The sequence below is a fragment of the Vulpes lagopus genome, chromosome 1, assembly GCF_018345385.1.
Source record: "Vulpes lagopus strain Blue_001 chromosome 1, ASM1834538v1, whole genome shotgun sequence".
Lineage (NCBI taxonomy): Eukaryota > Metazoa > Chordata > Mammalia > Carnivora > Canidae > Vulpes > Vulpes lagopus.
In genome coordinates, this window is record NC_054824.1 from 5,973,493 (window position 1) to 5,988,664 (window position 15,172).

Here is a 15,172-nt window from a genome sequence, read left to right on the forward strand (position 1 = left end):
AGTACAAACTTTTATTTGTATGATGAATAAAGTCTCAGGATCTAATGTATGACATGGTGACTACAGTTACAATACTGTACTATATAACTGCAATTTCCTGAGAGAGTAGAAGCTAATTGTTCTTACCAAACAAACAAAAGAGGTAAACATCCAAAGCAGTAGACGGGCTAAGAATCCTTTCAGAATGTATATATCTAACAATTATGTTATTCACTTTAAATATATTACAATTTTATTTGCCAATTATACCTCAATAAAGCTGGGGGAAAAAATCCTAAGCTTTTTTTTTTTTTGGAATCAGCTTAATACAAGCTTGAATTCTGGCTTTTCATATTTCATGGAATCTTGGGTAACTTACTTAACCTATATTAGTTTCCTCTTCTATAAAACAGGGATAACAAATTACATCTATCTCGTAAGACCACTTTGCATATTAAATCAGAGAGTTCACATAAAAGGCTGAGCATGCTCGACGCACACAAAGGGCTCAACAGATATAGCATCATTAATAATTATGACAATAACATCTTCCTTAGGTATGCAGCGCATCCAATGTGCCGGGCACTGTGCTGGTGCTAGGGACTTGGCTATGACCATAGCTGACATAGAACAAATAGGAAAGCACTTAAACACTGTGGGAAGCAAAGTGTTGTATGGGATCACGGACAAGGGACCTATCCTCACGTAAGGACTAGTGAGGAAGGCTCTAATAGCAAATGAGAGGTCTAAGGGATGTTATAATTTAGAATGAAACACTATTATGACTCCTAGGAGCATTTCTTAAGCTCTGAGAAGGGAAAACAAGAAACATGCTGACACTGCCCCTTAATTTAATCAAAATCTTTTGCTGACCAATGCTCTAATTTAGAAAGCACACACAAGTGTTCTGAGAGCCCCTGTAATTGGTGCATCATTTAAATATTTACCAATTTCTTTTATACCACTCCACATTTGAAAATGGAGCTGAAATATCATCTGAAGATGGAAACATCTGAAAATTTAAGTATAATCAAACTGCTAATGTATGTAAACAAAACAAGTACATGTGTATGTTTATTCTTCAGAGTATGGTGCAAGTAATCTAAGGCTGCTCATACAAAACTTGATGTCTATATTAGATTCTCTGCATGTAACATCATGCAGAGATGTACATCATTTCTGAAGTAAGAAAGATCTTAGTTATAACAGAGTCTCAAATCATACTTTTATGTATAATATATGGTTGGCTCTCCATGAATGTGGGCAATCAGAAGGGGTGTACTGGTGGTGAGCATGGGAGAAACTACTGTTAAATTACATGCAACCTTCAATTACCCAAATTTCCCTGACAATGGTTAGGGACATGCTCAGCTCATCAGAGAGACTTAATTTCAGGAGCAAACTACTGGCTTTCCAATTCTTAAAGCAGAACAATTTCTGGACTGGGAAGTCCCACTTTCTAGTCACTGCAAGGCTATATCCAGGGCAGAGCTGTGCTTCCTAATGGACTATAAAAATAAGCTGGGCTCCCTCCAAACATTCATTTGAACAAAAAGATTATCATACATTTCTTTGTAAATAAATTATAAAACATGATCTATGATACTTAGTGAAACTAGCTTTAGTACTTCTTGACTTCAGAGAAGTTTTTTTTTCTCTCTTGAGGAAAGCAAAATTCACCAATATATTCTACAAATAAAACATTTGTTTTCTACATTATGTGTTTTGAGTGGCAGGACACAATGGGTGATGACATGGGGCAATTTTCAGTATTGAATAATCATAAGGTAAACATTTAAAAACTTATGAGATTTTTAAATATTTTTTGGGGGTTGACTCTGAGGCCAGGATCTAATGCTCAGTCTTAACCACATATAATGTAGTCTACAGATTTGTAGGCCCTACATCTCATCATTTTGCAAAGACAAAGTACCTAAGGCAACACAATATAAACTTTTCACCACTGCAAGAAAAATGACTCAAAACATAAAACTTTTAGATAGACTGCCCAAAGACTATGAGACGTAACATATCTCAAATTTTTATTTCCATATTCTTGGTACTTAAATATTTAAAATAGTTTGGTTGGCAAGCCAGAGATCATAGCTGTGAAAATATTCAAATGGTTGCATATTATCAGGCTTTTCTTTGGCTACAGATTTTTAAATTGCTTGCTATAATTATATAAATCAGATCTTCTACTGACAGAAACTTACCATTCCCAAACTCTTAGGCTCTTATCATCAGATGTGCTCACAAATCTCCTATTTTCATCAACAAAAACAATGGTGTTGACAGCTCCCAAATGCCGGTCATACTCCTGAACAATTTCTCCACTTCGGATGTCCCACTGTATATCACACGAGAGAAAAGGTAAAGACAGAAGTGGAGTAGATATGAAAATATAGATAAAAACTATGGAAAGTGAAAAAAAGATATCTAACATGTTTGTAATGACTGTTTTCTACTACAAATAGACCATTAGCAGTCCCTAAAAATAGCAAACATTAAACAAGTTAGTATTACTCCATCCCCTAATACAACATTAACTATAGGAATCTTACTAAAACTACTGTAAAAAGACTCACCTGCACAATCTTTTTATCAGACATACCAGCTACAAAGAGATTTTGCTTATCTTCATCAGGATTAAATTTGACACAATAGGGCACTTTGCGGTTTGTAAATCTTGATATACACTGTCCTAAAACCAAAGATTCAAGTTAAAGTAGGTAAAATAAATTTGACCAAAAAAAAAAAAAATAAATAAATTTGACCACTTACAAGACAACCCTGGGATTAGAATCTAGAGATCATCCAGCTAATATATTTTGGGGAAGGGCAGTCTGCTTGTTCTCGATTATGAATGATGTTGTTCCTTGTCATAGATTCTTTATGTTTAAAAATTTTTTTTTTTTAATTTTTATTTATTTATGATAGTCACAGAGAGAGAGAGAGAGGCAGAGACACAGGCGGAGGAAGAAGCAGGCTCCATGCACCGGGAGCCTGACGTGGGATTCGATCCCGGGTCTCCAGGATCGCGCCCTGGGCCAAAGGCAGGCGCCAAACCGCTGCGCCACCCAGGGATCCCTAAAAATATTTTTTTCAAAAGTAAATCTGTATCATCAGTTAGCAGAATAGATAAAGTAATTCTGATGTGTAGCCAGAGCTGAGAACCACTGTGCGCTAAGAGTATGGGCTCTAGTATTAGGGAGACCTTGGTTTATTCAGCCACTTACTAGCTATGTGGCTCTGGAAAAGCTCCCCTTTAAGCTTCAGTTTCTTCATCAATAATAATAATAATAATAATAATAATAATAATAATAGGGATATTTTAAGAACTAAATGCGATGCTGGATATAAGTACATAGCACAATGCCTGGCAAACAGTTAAGTGTTCAATAAATATTAGCTATTATCTTTACCCTTAAAACTTAGTAAGATAAAAGATGGTTCTCTAGTTATATGAAATCATACTAGCCACAATGTACTGATACAATTATGGTTGGTGAATATATAAACCAACTGACCCATGGGTCTGGAAAGATTTCAATCAATGTGGGCAATTAAATTTAATTTTGTTCACTTGACATTTATTGTGCTTCTATTATGTGCCATGCAGTGTGCTTGGTGGTGGAGGGGAACAGAAAGATCAATTAAATGGTCTATGGAAGATTTCAAATTTGCTTGTCTATCAGGATGTTTGCTTTATAAGTTGTATTTGATGGAAACAAAATTTCATAGTAAAGGAGCTACTTATAAAGCTGAGTTTGAACTCTACAAACGTTTATGGTATTAGCTGATAGTCGGTAATATGAGAATCAGCAGTTATAGAAAGGCACCGTTTTGCCACAGAAGACCACTCATGTTGTTTAATTTATAAATGCTAAGTTATAAGATAGATACATATTGGCATTAGTGTAAGTGAGCTCTTACCTGTCTCAGTGTCCCAGAGCTTAAGGTATCTGTCATAAGCTGCGCTAAGGAACTGTGTTCCTGCAGTATTAAAGCAGATGTCCCTAACAGCTTTGCTGTGACCTAAGGCAGGGACAATAGAAATGGAGGTAAGGTAAAGTAGCTTCTCTTAAAACACAAACACTATAAGAGAAATAGCATATTCAAGCCACACTGTGAGTCAAAATTTTTGGAATCCTATTCCCTGACTTAATGACTCACAATTATGTTAGGTGTGGGCTTGGGAAAGTAGGTGGTTTTTTTATTCCCTCTTCAAGAAAGCTGGGTGTTTCTGATGCATAACATTTAGGTAAGAACCAAGAGAAAAGATCTAACATTTTTTTTTTTTAAGTTTGTCATACAAATCTTTCAATATGTAATATACATAATTGATGACTAAGCAGCCAAGGATTTTAGGAAACATAACAGACCAATTATTGCCAATGAAAGAGAAGGGTCTAGTGACATTTGGGAGGTTCGTTCTCCAGATTACTCACTAAGTGAAACAAACCGACCTAACTCTAAAGTTCATGGAATCATAACCTTTCTTCAATAACTGCGGATTTCTGCAATGATATTACCAAGTTTCAGAGAAGTGAATTCAGAATCTCAGAGACTAAACCTTTTTGAAACAAGTATTACCTTCAATTTTGTTTTAAGATAGCTTTTTGGCAACTAATTTTAAGGTACTTTGCTTAGAAACCAGTCTGCCAGACCGATCAACTCTTTGGAAAGTTATAGGGACAAATAAAACATGGCTAAATGAAAGCAGAAAATTTCCTATTTTTCACCACCCCATCATGACCAAGACTGACAAATACAATTGTGCAAAATATGCACTGTACAAATCAGCAACCACACACAGCAGCCCTGGAACACCATCACCAATGCACTCTAATTAGGCTATGTGCCACAGTAATTAGACATTTATTCTACAGCAAGAGTCCCATCTTCCAAAGCTGGTCATTTTCAGTTTTCCACTGAAAAACTGCCTGCCAGTGCTGGGGAGACAGATGGGGACCAAGTCCACTACATATACAGGAGGCATTTGGTTCCCCTGTCTGCTGCTGAGAGTCTTCCTGTAGGCTGCTAGGGCACCTTGTGCAGTATTTATTTGTTCAGCGAGGCCCTAAAATCATAACAAAGCAGTGCAGAACGGACTCCCACTTGAATCTAAAAACAGAGCCACTACAATTCACACAGTGTTTCAGTGATGTACAGTTAAAATTGGAAACGTAACCAGCCTTCCCATGAAATCTCACAGAGCCAGTAAACTATTCTCTACTGAAAGGGCTAGTTTGCCACAAAGGTGTTCTCTTTTTGGCCTTGTTTTCTCCTTCAAGGAGTTAGTTCAATCTTATCCTTTTATATGCTTTAGCTGCCAATTCTTAACTTCTTTTCAAAGCTCAACATCTGGCTGGTTGCTTACTGGACATTTTCATCTCAATATCCCAAAGGCAGCTCCAATTTAATAAGTGACACCTCATCATCCTCTTATGTTCCCTCTCTTGGCAGGTGGCACCACCATTCAGCCAGCCAGGTGGGGGTCACCCTAGATCTCTGCTTCAGTCTTATCACTCATGTCCAGTGACTAAGTCCTGCCAATTTTAACTCTTGACGGTTCCTTTCCTCTCTATCTGCTGCTTTCATCCAGGCTCTCATCATCTCTAATCCAGACTGATGAAATAACCTTGTCATTCATTTCCCTGCCTGCAGGCCTGCTCCACCAGAGTATCTTCCATACTGCCATTGTGATCTCTGTAAACTTCAAATATGATCAAGTTAATTTCCTACAAGAGCTATTTACTTAAAGGGCTGGCTTTCCAAGGCCCTCTGGATAGATTCGACACTCCTTATTAATGGTGCATAAAGTCCTCCATGCTCTGCCCCTGGGTATCCATCCTGCTGTTTCCTCTTTTCATCTGTTTCATCTCTCACCATATCCCATACCCTGGCAATTCTGAAATATACCTGGCTGCCTCAAAACACTTGTGCTTTTGCTATTCTCTCTTCCCGGTTCCCTTTCTTGTCTATGTGAGAGGACTTACTCCCTCTTAAGACTCAGCTTGAGTCTTGGAAGACTTTCCTTCATCATCAGCATAGTATTATTACTGTCAATGATGTTATCTTGTTAAAAAGTCTTTCCAAACAGATTTATAGATTTATATATAGAGAGAAAAGTATTACCAATAAATGTTCGCAGACAGCGTCTGTCTCCATAAACCTCCCACAGCTGGGGGAAAAAAAACCACATAGAAATATTAAATTTAATACAAGACTTTGATAAAATGACAATCAATAACAGTAACCATATGCCAGCTATGTGTGTGCATATCTGAGTGTACTGGGGATTTAACCAAAGGCATTATACATTGATGGACATGTTGCTTGGTGCTGCTAGGCTGTGTTGCACCATTTGGACTATATACACACACACAAATTTGAAATCTGATACTGAAAGATACACCAAAATATCAAGAGAACTTAGACGGAGCTAATACAAGTGATTTTCACTTTCTTCTTATTCATTTCTACATTTGATGTATTTTCTATGATAAAAGTTTCTAATTATGTCATATCACAAGCTTCTTTCGGAAGAACTAAATGTTATTAAAACTGCCATGTTTATGACATTTTGGTACAGATTTTTTTTAAATTTTCTAAAGTAACAAAATATTATAGAAGCTAAATGAAAATGATGATCTAGACTAAAATGTAATAGGTTAATAATTCTCATTACACCTAGAGTGAATTAATACAATAGCTTCAAAACTACCTTTATTCTTGCCTGGCTCAAATCCAATCCTTGATAATGTTGCTAGTGTTCTAAAATAGCACTTCCTGACCACCCGGTGCCAATAGGATAAAGACTCAGTTCCCACAGCATACCAGGCAAGGATCTCCAACACCTGATCCTTTGCCTATGACTGTTACTATTCTGTATCTCTCAGATCTGAGACTCCAGCAGCCATAAACTGCAGTGTTCAGCACATGCCATGCCTATTCATTGTATTCAATCATCTCAGAAAGGCTCTCACTAACTACACTCCCCTCCCCCACCACAGCTTTACTCAGTTACCTGCTGAACTATGCTTCCTTTACCTGACTCTATAACCATCATTTACATCACAATGAAATGATTACCTTGAGGGCAGGGACAGGGCCTTGATAAGTTTTTAGTCTCAGCCCCTTGCACATAATAGGTACCTGATAAATGTTTACAGATGTGAACGAAACAGAACTCTATGCTTTTTTAATTGGTCAAACAGACATTAATCTCAATGAACAATAGTTTGTATGAAGTCAAAGTTAAATGAAACAAGGGTTTTTGCTCCAAACTGTTGGCCTGTGATTTTAAGCTACTGAGTAGAGACAAATGCCTAAAATGATGGCTCTCATCAAGAAAAGCTACCTTCATATATTTTTAATATCCATGAATTGTTTACAAAGAGTAAAATTTTAATGATTTGACTTTCCAAGCCTCAAGAGTACTACAGAGTTGATATTTCTTGACCATCATTAACAATCTAGACACAAAAGACACACAAAAAGATAACTATGCTTTCAGATTTAAGATTTTGAAAAAAGGGTTTCCCCATGTTCAAGCTGACATGCATTGGCAACTGAGTTTTTTTCCCTACATATTCTATTGCTGAAACTTAGCTTAAGGTGAGCTTCCCAGGACTATAAAAACTGAGAGAAGAGGCGGGGCAGATTTCTGCTACTTGGTATCTACTTGCATTTAAAAGAAAAAGGAAGAGTTACATTGTCTACTTTCTAAAATGGGATTTCTATTGTTAGTGGTATTCGTATGACTTTGAGGAACAAATGAACTCAGTTACATATCCAAAAACCTCAATAAAAGTGCATTATTAGTGGTTAAATATTTATGTATCTGAAGCCAAAGTGATTGATTACCTTCTAATAGTTATCTAAGCTTACAAAAGAGCCTAGCCAATTGGACCACAGAGCCATATATGAATCAACATGTTTGGAAGCAGTTCATAAATGGCTACATTCATGGGGCCTAAGAGAAAATAATTAGCCTCTAACTGCCTAACAAACCCAAATTTATTTATAATAAACCAAACAGACTTTACCAAAGTCTGCAGCACTCCTACTCTGCCATTGAAAACTCACCTTAATTTTACAGTCCATGGAACAAGACAGCAATAAATGGCCAGAGAGGGGAAACAATCTGACAGCACTGACACCCTATAAAAAGGTATTACAGTTATTAATTAGAAACATTCTATCAGATAGAAACATTCTATCAGCTAAAATTTTAAGCAATCTAATTTACTATTTTTCTTCATTCCAAAAATCACGCCGCAGAATAACCTTTGTTAGTATTCTAAGAGCAGCTCTTATTGACACTAAGCTTTCGAAGATTTGTTTTTTAACCTTTAATATTGACTTTCTCACCCAAGGGAATTCTTAGTCAATCAAGCTGCTAATGCTCTCTCTCCTCTTCTTTTACTTAGTTTTTTTGTTCTTTGCTTAAGAGCTGGGAATTATCAGTTGGAACAGTGCAGATGACAAGAAATATCCACATCAGAAGTATCAAGTATCTTGTTTCTCCACTAGTTTAAATATTACCACAGTTTACAAATCAGAAACCATCTAATCTTCTCTTCAGCATGATAATTCCAAGAGCTAAGGCAAAATTAATGAGGTTTTAGTGGTACTACCAACCCACCGTTCACTGATGTGGTACCCCAGAAAAAGCAGATTGTGGCAGCGATTTCTGTTGGAAGGCCTGGGCTACCATAAGGGAGTAGGACACCAAATTATAAATGTTGTCATGGTTGATCCGTATGAGCAATCTGCTTACCTTTGTATGTCCAGACCACACATGAATTTGTTTTTTGGGAAGGTAACACTTCTCAGGTGGCACAGTGGACCGCAGATTAACACCAACATCCTGAGGTATGTGAAGATAGGATCTACCTTGGTAGTCGTACATTTCTTTAACTAGAACAAGAAGACAAAAGAAAACAGTGAACAAATTCAAGCTGCAGTCATAAAATCTATATCCTTAAATGGTAACACTTTATTCATAGGGATATTGTTCCTTATTAAGGTTTAGGTGGTAATACTCTGATAAAGTTAAGACCAAGAGTCAGCTAATGAAATCTTGAAATCACTGCTTGAAATCACTGCTATTATTTACACTTAGAGGTAGTATTTTTGGAATTTCTAAATACGCAGTGAATATCAGACCTACGCAGTGAATATCAGACCTTTAAATAAGATCTATACTCTTTTACTTAGTTACACATTTTAATGGTATATAAAAAAGACTTCACTGCAGTGTAATTACAGCGAGGGAAGAAAAGAAAATACTTGGGACTTCTGAGTTACTAGCAAAGACCCAGAAGCAAAACAGGAAAGAAAGAAGTTAAAACAAAAATATCAACCATCCTTTTACTCTGTCTTCCTCTTTTATGTTCTTCCAGGTTCCTTTTCCATTCTCTTTTCCACTTTCAACACAAATTGTTCAGTGAAGTCACTTGTGGAACTTATATGACATAGTATATATAAAGCATTCAGTAGCATGCCCAGTACAGAGTAAGGCCTCAACAGATGTTGGCTGTTATTTTTATTATGGTTGCAAGCACCACAGTATTAAATAGCATCATTGGAGAGAAAACTGGAGTTTAAGAAACCAAATATGGCCTCATCACACCTGAATATTTGATGTGTGATCTAACATTAGAATAATCAATACATTGGTACTAAATTATTCTTTACAGTTTGATAATCACTACATAATTTTCCAAATATAACAAATTATTAATGAACCAGATACATTCTAGAATAGTTGTAATTTATTTTGGAATAGATTTCCTGAATATGCATTTCCTTCCACATATCAAAATTAGCATAAGAATCTTAAATCTCCAACCTATTTACATGAAAAACAAAGCTTTCTTTTAAAGTATCATTTAGTAATAGTTATGAATTATGAGGATATCTGGAGATTATTTGACTAGAGTTAAAAACAAAAGGTTAAAATGACTGGGGCAAGAGTCTCTTCATAGGAAAGAATAGATTGCGGACAATTCAGATTTCTTTATCTACTATTTTAAAAAATTCACTAGCACTTCAAAGAATCACTTGCAGCAATCATTAATCATGTTATTTTCTCTCCTTTATTAGAATATGGAAGAGTCTGCTGTAATTTCTTTGAGATACAAATAGTCAAATACAATTATTCTTACTAGAGTGAAGGATAGCAGCTGATTAGTAAGGGCAATTGATACTGTATGAACAGGGAACAGAAAAAATACCTGAAAGTTTATCATAAAAATGAAAAGGTCTAAGAAATATATTACCATGTAAGATTGTCTTCTCCTCCCCAGGTTTCTCTTCTTCCTGTTTGCCTTTTTTCTGCCTCTTTGCTGTGATTTCATCTAATTCTTTTTGTTCTTCCTAAGGAAATTAAGGAGTGAACTTTAAAATGGATGTTTTAGAACTCTACTGTGCCCAGAGCTGGTTATAAATACTTTATAATGAGGTCCAATTTTTGGTGAAGCGATAGCTGTAAGTATGTCTCCCGGGATAACAGTCTCAACCCTGACAGATTACAAAAAAGACATTTAACACAAAATGGGTAGTAGTTAATACTTTTAAGCTCATTTTATACAAAACCCATCCTTTTGGAACACCTAGAAATAAATTTAATGTATTATGCTAATTATGCACACAAAAAGACAAAGTGGTTAGAAAATCTAGTATCAGAAAGGAAACTCAATTTTTCTATACAATGTTGTTCTCTAATAAAGAGCTTTTACTAAATCATAAGGATATAAGCAATAACTACAGATTTGTGACACCACTTTTATGGGAGGAGTAGTGGAAGGTGGGGTAATAATAAATCTTATCTATAATAACAAAGGAAAATCTTGTTTATTAATATAAATATCCTTCACAAACACAGCAACTACCTAAACTGGCAATGAAAAACATCAAAGCTTACTTCTGAGGGCTTGGCTACATCTTTTTCATCCACATATTTTGCCCATGGTCCCAGGAAACCATCAATATTAGATGCATCATTTTCTTTGAACTTTTTCCTCTTTTCTATCTTTTTCTGACCCGTTTCAAACACAGTTAAACCTACATTAAAAAAAATAGATATCACAAATATATGTATTTTCTAAAGAAACAGTAGCATATATATCATTTTTATTTTATATGGTTAGAGAAAATTGATTATTCAAGTAACCAAAGATTTATTAAAGAACAAAATATAAAATCTACATGAATCTGCCAGGTAGACCAACTCATGCTATACAAAAAGAGACTCAACCTTCTGTGAAGAGCAGCTTTCTACTACTGCAATATTTTGTTAATTCCTAATATATAAAGAAAAGACCTGGCATGTAATCCTACAAGGTACACAATCCTTTTAATGAATCATGGACCTATATCAGTGGATTTTACCACTTTTTGAAAGGAATCCAGCAACTTAATATTGCTAAATAATGATAAAGCTACTCTTTGTTTTTTCTTTTGTTTTTTTTTTTAAAGACTTTATTTATTCATGATAGTCACAGAGAGAGAGAGAGAGAGAGAGAGAGGCAGAGACACAGGCAGAGGGAGAAGCAGGCTCCACGCAGGGAGCCCGACGTGGGATTCGATCCCGGGTCTCCAGGATCGCGCCCCGGGCCAAAGGCAGGCGCCAAACCACTGCGCCACCCAGGGATCCCTACTCTTTGTTTTTTAAGAAAGAGAATGTACATGTGGTGGAGAAGGGCAGAAAGAGGGGGAGAGAGAGAATCTCGAACAGGTCCATGCTCAGCATAGAACTGGACACAGGGCTTGATCTCATGACCTTGAGATCATAACCTGAGCCGAAATCAAGAGTTGGATTCTCAACCAACTGAGCCACCTACGCGCCCTGCCTGATAAAGCTACTTTTGAAAGCAAGAATAAATTAAAATTTATCATTTAAAAATGGAATCAGATTAAATTAGATTAAGTAATTAACAACTCTGATTCACTTGTTATTTAACAATATAAATTAAACAAGGTTTAACAAGAATCTGGTATTCTTCTATGTGATCTAAATCTAAACTTAGACCTCAATACCATAAATCTTATATTAAAAAGAAAAGAGGAAAGAGGATGTTTCTGGTTGAGATTCTTATTTGATCTGTAGGAGGTAGCAAGCTGTGTGTAGTCATTAAATTGGAAAAAGAAAGGTTTAGGGGAGTCATAGTCACAATTTAACTGTTAGCGGAGAATCTAATCACATAAGATATGGCTTGTAGAGGTTTAACTTAAAGAAAAAAGCTCACCTATATTAATTCATATCAGTGCTGTTTAGGTTGTGTGCCACAACAAAAGCTTGTCAAGATTCTCTTTAACAATAATGCAGCTCATACACCAAAGGTAGCTGGATAATGTAGGGTCTGTAGCTACTAATATATAGCAGCATATTCTTTTTCTAATGAGCATATTTTATGGGAAAGATACAGATGATGAGCTTTGTGACAAGTCAGCATTTACAGTATGATGCTTTGTCTTATAAGTACAAAATGAATGTGAGCACAAACATATATCCCAAAACATACTCAAACTTAGCCTTCAAAGCAACCCTAAGACAATCACCATAGATAATATATAATAAAACTTGTCCTGTTCAGTAAAAATGTAGCTTGACATTAGTGTTGAGGAATAAACTGCAAACGTTTGCTATACATTAATTATAATTTATGGAGTGACTTCTCCATGGTAGCACTGTGTCAAGTACTCATAACAACCCAGAATAATAAGTATCAACATCTTCTCTACAAGGTTGAATGTCTCAGAAGTGGTAAAACCAAGCGCTAAACTATACTAGTTCTAAACTATATTGCTCTAAAATTTCTTACTGATTTGTCTCAACTTAAAAATAAAATCGACTTAATAAAATACTAGTTTCTTCTACTATCTCAAGTCAGTTTGAAAGACAATAATTACAAGTGTATGTGTATATTTACATATGCTTTATGAAATATTTCAAATAAATTTGAATAAATTACCTTGATTTTTTTCAGCTTCTTCTACAGAACCAATATATTTAGTAGACACTTGATGATTATCTAATGAAGGGTCTAATGCATAACCTGAAAGGAAAAAGCACATATTACTGACTCCATTTTGGCCATTTATAATTCATTTTCATTACTATATAAATACACTCACCTCACATTTTCCTTCCAGATGTTGAAATGGTCTCTTTAACTTAGGACCACTATTTCTTTCCTGAGCTATATTCATATTTACAACAATTAACCCAAATCTCTGGGCTGATCATGAAGGACTTCAGGTGAGTAAGAAGTATCTTATAGGATGAATCTAGCACACTGACATTACATTAACAGTTTTTCTGGTCAAGGTATCAAACTTTAGTCCAAAATTTCTAAGATCTTACAAATACATGTATATCACACATTTGAAAGTTTAGAAACAATTTCCTTTTTGTTTTTGGTAATAGATAACACATGGCTTTAGCCTATCAAATTACAGAAGAAACTATTAAATAATTTAAAAATAGGGTAAGAAGAATTATATAAAACTTAGCTGTTACTTTGAAAATGTTATTCTCTGTAAAGACAGTCTTCCCTCTCAATTTTATTTTATTTTTTAAAAAAGATTTTATATATTTATTCATGAGAGAGAGAGAGAGAGGGGCAGAGACACAGGAAGAGGGAGAAGCAGGCTCCATGCAGGGAGCCTGATGTGGTACTTGATCCCAGGACCCTGGGGTCACCACCTGAGCCCAAGGCAGATGTTCAACCCCTGAGCCACCCAGGTGTCCCTTCCCTCTCAATTTTATTTTATTTTTATTTTATTTTTTTATAAATTTTTATTTATTTATGATAGTCACACAGAGAGAGAGAGAGGCAGAGACACAGGCAGAGGGAGAAGCAGGTTCCATGCACCAGGAGCCTGACGTGGGATTCGATCCCGGGTCTCCAGGATCGCGCCCTGGACCAAAGGCAGGCACCAAACCGTTGCGCCACCCAGGGATCCCCCCTCTCAATTTTAAAATAACACATTTCTACTTGATAAATCATTGTATGTGTTTCCTTCATAAGAAAAGTAAGCAATCTACTGGCATGTGAATACACTCCTTTAAAAAGTGATGAAAGTATGTAGCTACTATCCATTTAAATGCAGTCTTCAATGGTCTTTTTTTTTTTTTTTTAAGATTTTATTTATTTATTCATGAGAGACGCAGAGAGAGAGGCAGAGAGACACACGCAGAGGGAGAAGCAGGCTCCATGCAGGGAGCCCAATGTGGGACTCAATCCTGGGACTCCAGGATCACGCCCGGGGACCCAGACGCTAAACTGCTGAGCCACCACCCAGGCATCCTCTTCAATGGTCTTGGAGGACTTAAGAAAATCTATCTATATTAACTCAAATCAATTTTTCCTTAAGTGGGGGGTGCTATAACATGTATTTGTTTAGTAAAATTAGTTTTAGTAATCAGCATATTTACAAAAGAGAGCTAGGTAATTAATCAGTTTACAGTCTATGTAAAGTTGACACTTTAATTTTTCAACTAAAGATTAAAGAGAACTTTTTTGGGGAACAGAAAAAGATTTGTCCTCATACTTTTCAAACAGGCTAAAGATACAGGTGTTCAATTTATCCTCATGAGATGGTAGAAGAGGACCAACCACCTGGCTGTTAACTCAATTGCATGTGGTTTTTTCAGTATTAAAATATGTTCTTAGCCAGAGAGAGCTTGATGGCAGAAAAGCAGCTTTGGAGTAAAATCTCTGAAATCACAGGTTCAAATCCCAGGAGTTATTTTATCTTTTGTCTCTTTGATGTACAGAACAGTGTTCTCTAAAAGATTTTTAAATGGGATTTTATAAGGCTTATATAAAATTTAGATAAACATATCTGATGTTAAAAATCCCCATCTCAATCATATAAACTTATCTAGAATGTAATTCTGTCTTGACAGAGACTTATGTCTATTCAAATGACACTGTATATATTTGGAGGGAGATCCCTGGTCCTTCCTGTGATATCCTATGTAAGTACCAATCCTCAACTCATTTGGCCATAGTCTTGTTTCTGAGGACAAGAATTTACACTTTCTTGCTTTTCTACATCATCTATGGTAAAATAAATCCTTACTGCCATTATCACCATTACTACTACTGCCTCCCACAGGTAATTAAGGGACAATAATATTTTCCCTTTATAAATAAGAGAAGTTAAATATTTA

The 15,172-nt window shown here is 35.7% G+C and overlaps 1 protein-coding gene across 1 annotated transcript in view; it reads right to left on the bottom strand.

The window, feature by feature from the left end:
• The window catches only part of CDC40 (cell division cycle 40), a 51,998-nt gene that overhangs the window by 10,563 nt on the left and 26,263 nt on the right, over positions 1-15,172 (bottom strand). The window contains exons 4-12 of the mRNA XM_041766163.1: positions 12,966-13,049; positions 10,916-11,055; positions 10,272-10,368; positions 8,768-8,907; positions 8,074-8,148; positions 6,121-6,166; positions 3,916-4,017; positions 2,568-2,683; positions 2,196-2,329 (exon numbers count right to left, since the gene is read on the bottom strand). Coding sequence (XP_041622097.1) covers positions 2,196-2,329; positions 2,568-2,683; positions 3,916-4,017; positions 6,121-6,166; positions 8,074-8,148; positions 8,768-8,907; positions 10,272-10,368; positions 10,916-11,055; positions 12,966-13,049 — 934 coding nt within the window. The remainder of the gene's footprint in view (positions 1-2,195; positions 2,330-2,567; positions 2,684-3,915; positions 4,018-6,120; positions 6,167-8,073; positions 8,149-8,767; positions 8,908-10,271; positions 10,369-10,915; positions 11,056-12,965; positions 13,050-15,172) is intronic.